Genomic DNA, 2,608 nt, shown 5'->3' with positions numbered 1-2,608 from the left:
GTCGGCGCATTTGATCTGATCAGTGTAGAGACGCTTTTCCAAGCACATGGTAGAGAGCAAAAATTCTTTATCACCCAATTTAAACCCCTTAACCTTGTCATTATTTCTAATCATTATTCCAAAAACTTCAAATACATAACAAAAATAAAATTAATATGGACTTAAACTGTCCCCCTGTCTACATCCTGTCTCTTATACACATCTAGATGTGTATAAGAGAGAACCTTTAATGAGTACTGAGCTTCCGGATGGTCCATGGAGATCGGTAGGAGTAGATTTTCTGGGACCATTACCAACAGGGGATTACATTCTCGTCGTTGTTGATTATTACAGTAGGTTCTATGAAATAGACATTATGAGAAGTACAACAGCTGATAGAACTGTACGTTCACTAGAAATTATGTTTGCACGACATGGCTTACCGCAAGTCATTGTCAGTGATAATGGCCCACAATTCATATCAGGAGAGTTTAGAGACTTTGTAGAGGTAAATGGAATTAAGCATCAGAAGGTGACACCGAAATGGGCACAAGCAAATGGGGAGGTTGAACGTCACAATAAATCAATCTTGAAGCGACTTAAGATAGCGCATACTATGAAGAAAGATTGGAAACGAGAGCTTACACGATATTTAGCTGTGTATAGAACGACTCCTCATCCTTCAACAGGCAAGACACCTGCTGAATTGCTAATGGGTAGGGCCTTAAGGACCAAATTACCAGAATTAGAGAGAGTGATTGTAGACGAGGAGGTTAAAGATAGAGATCAGTTGATGAAGTGGAAATCAAGGCAGTATGCGGACGCGGACATGAAACGTAACGCACGTCACAGCGATGTTAGACCAGGAGATAGTGTTCTTCTTCGCCAGGAAGCGAGAGACAATTTCTCGACAAAGTTTGAACCTAGAGGGTATGACGTAGTTTCTAGATATGGTAATCAAGTAACTATAAGTGATCGGAATGATGCAAACAGGCGTCGTCGGAAACGAAATATTACACATGTGAAGAAGTTTTATGGTAGTAGACCACAAACAGATGATGTCACAGTTGAGGATACGGCACTCGATGACTTAATGGAAACTGTACATGAGGAGGGTCCAACAATCAATGAGACCAAAAATTCAGAACGGCAAAGGAGGTATCCTCTGCGTATTAGGAAGAAACCGGATAGACTCGATTTGTAAAGATGACGAGAGTAGTAGTAGTAATTAAAAATGTTGTGTTATAATAGTTTGTAAAGATGTTGTTCAAGAGTAGTCGAAGTGATTTATGATGTTGTTATGTTGGTTAAAAAAAAAAAAAATTCATACACACAGATATAGTATACAGTATATGGTAATTATGTTAACTATCATTATAACATTGTGAAGTAGATAACCAGCACTCACTTTTCCGAATAAGGTTTATTGTAATAACATAATTTGCAATATTAATGCATATTGGTTTGGTAGACTATTTACAGTTTGTTTCAAAGACTTGCAGTACATGCATGTAAAATGTTTAACGGTTTTCATTTAATTTTTGAATTGTTTGTTAAGCTATTGTTGGATAGAGTAATCTGAAAAAGGGAGAGATGTAGTGTACTCAAAGTTGTATATCGCCCTCTATTATTGTAAGAGCAGAGAAAGTTCGAGTTGGTTGTGATGGTTGTTGAATATGGTGGATAATAAAGACAGCCGGTTTGGATTACTTAGATGTGGCTTTGTTGTTCATTTGTCTCAGTGAGTGAATGAGAGACATAACAAATGCAAGAAAAAAATAATTGATTGATAGTAGCTTCTGGAGTTTTATTTATTGGCCTGTCAGGAAAAATTTGGTCAGGGGCCAAAATCGGTCCGCCGGACCGATTTTGGCTTTAAAATTACCTGCCACATAGTTATAACTTTATTTATAACACACAGTTATAACCTGTATTTTTATAACGTTGTTCAAATGCCTAAAATGTTTTCATTCGTTATTGTATTTGTAAAATCATAGGTGAAATCAATGGTGAAAATTAAGTAAAGCTTCGCGCCCAGTAAACACTTTGGTGTAAAAGTACGAAAAGAATTAGTTAAATCGTGTTGGTCCGCGTAGTTTATTTTTTACCTTGTTTTGTTTTGGTTGCGTGTGCTCCGCGACGAAGTGCATGCATTCAATTCTGAGAATGTTTACGCCTTTATTACATGTATTAGAACATCTATTGTGTGACCTAATACCCCACACAATAATACGGAATATTAAAAACTAATAAATCAGTCTTGTGTTGATCATTTTAGGCCCAAACGTAGGCCTAACCACGGCCGCCGAAAATGATGCACGCTGTGTATATCGCCTAGGCCTAGGAAATGCATTACCAATATCCAGGTATATAAAGTATGCCAAAACAGGCTTCGGTCATGTTTGATCTCCATAAACGGCCTACGTCTGTTTGGAGTCTACTATTTCATTTCGGATAGCTAGCCATGTGTAAATTTATTACTTAACACAATTATTTAAAATTATATAATTCATTATTTAACATATAATTGAATAGATCACCCATTATTTATATATAATGCATTTACGTCTAAAAGATTATATGTAAATAATTGCGTTAACGTTTCATTATTTATATATAATTAGTTTAC

General features: G+C 36.2%; 1 protein-coding gene across 1 annotated transcript; it reads left to right on the top strand.

Annotated features, from left to right (window-relative positions):
- The first annotated feature begins 229 nt into the window (after positions 1-229).
- Positions 230-1,183, top strand: LOC117115996 (uncharacterized protein K02A2.6-like). Its single transcript, XM_033259923.1, has one exon. It carries the CDS (start codon positions 230-232, stop codon positions 1,181-1,183), a length of 954 nt encoding a protein of 317 aa, XP_033115814.1.
- The last annotated feature ends 1,425 nt before the right edge of the window (positions 1,184-2,608 follow it).

This window comes from Anneissia japonica, unplaced genomic scaffold (genome assembly GCF_011630105.1).
Source record: "Anneissia japonica isolate Jap-2015-1 unplaced genomic scaffold, ASM1163010v1 scaffold287743_len2803612_cov181, whole genome shotgun sequence".
Taxonomy (NCBI): domain Eukaryota; kingdom Metazoa; phylum Echinodermata; class Crinoidea; order Comatulida; family Comatulidae; genus Anneissia; species Anneissia japonica.
The sequence above is the reverse complement of the archived record's forward strand: the minus strand, read 5'-3'. Positions and strand labels throughout refer to the sequence as shown.

Bases quoted from the DNA above. Each gene is read 5' to 3' on its own strand.
- LOC117115996 (XM_033259923.1), top strand. From the start codon at position 230: ATGAGTACTGAGCTTCCGGATGGTCCATGGAGATCGGTAGGAGTAGAT.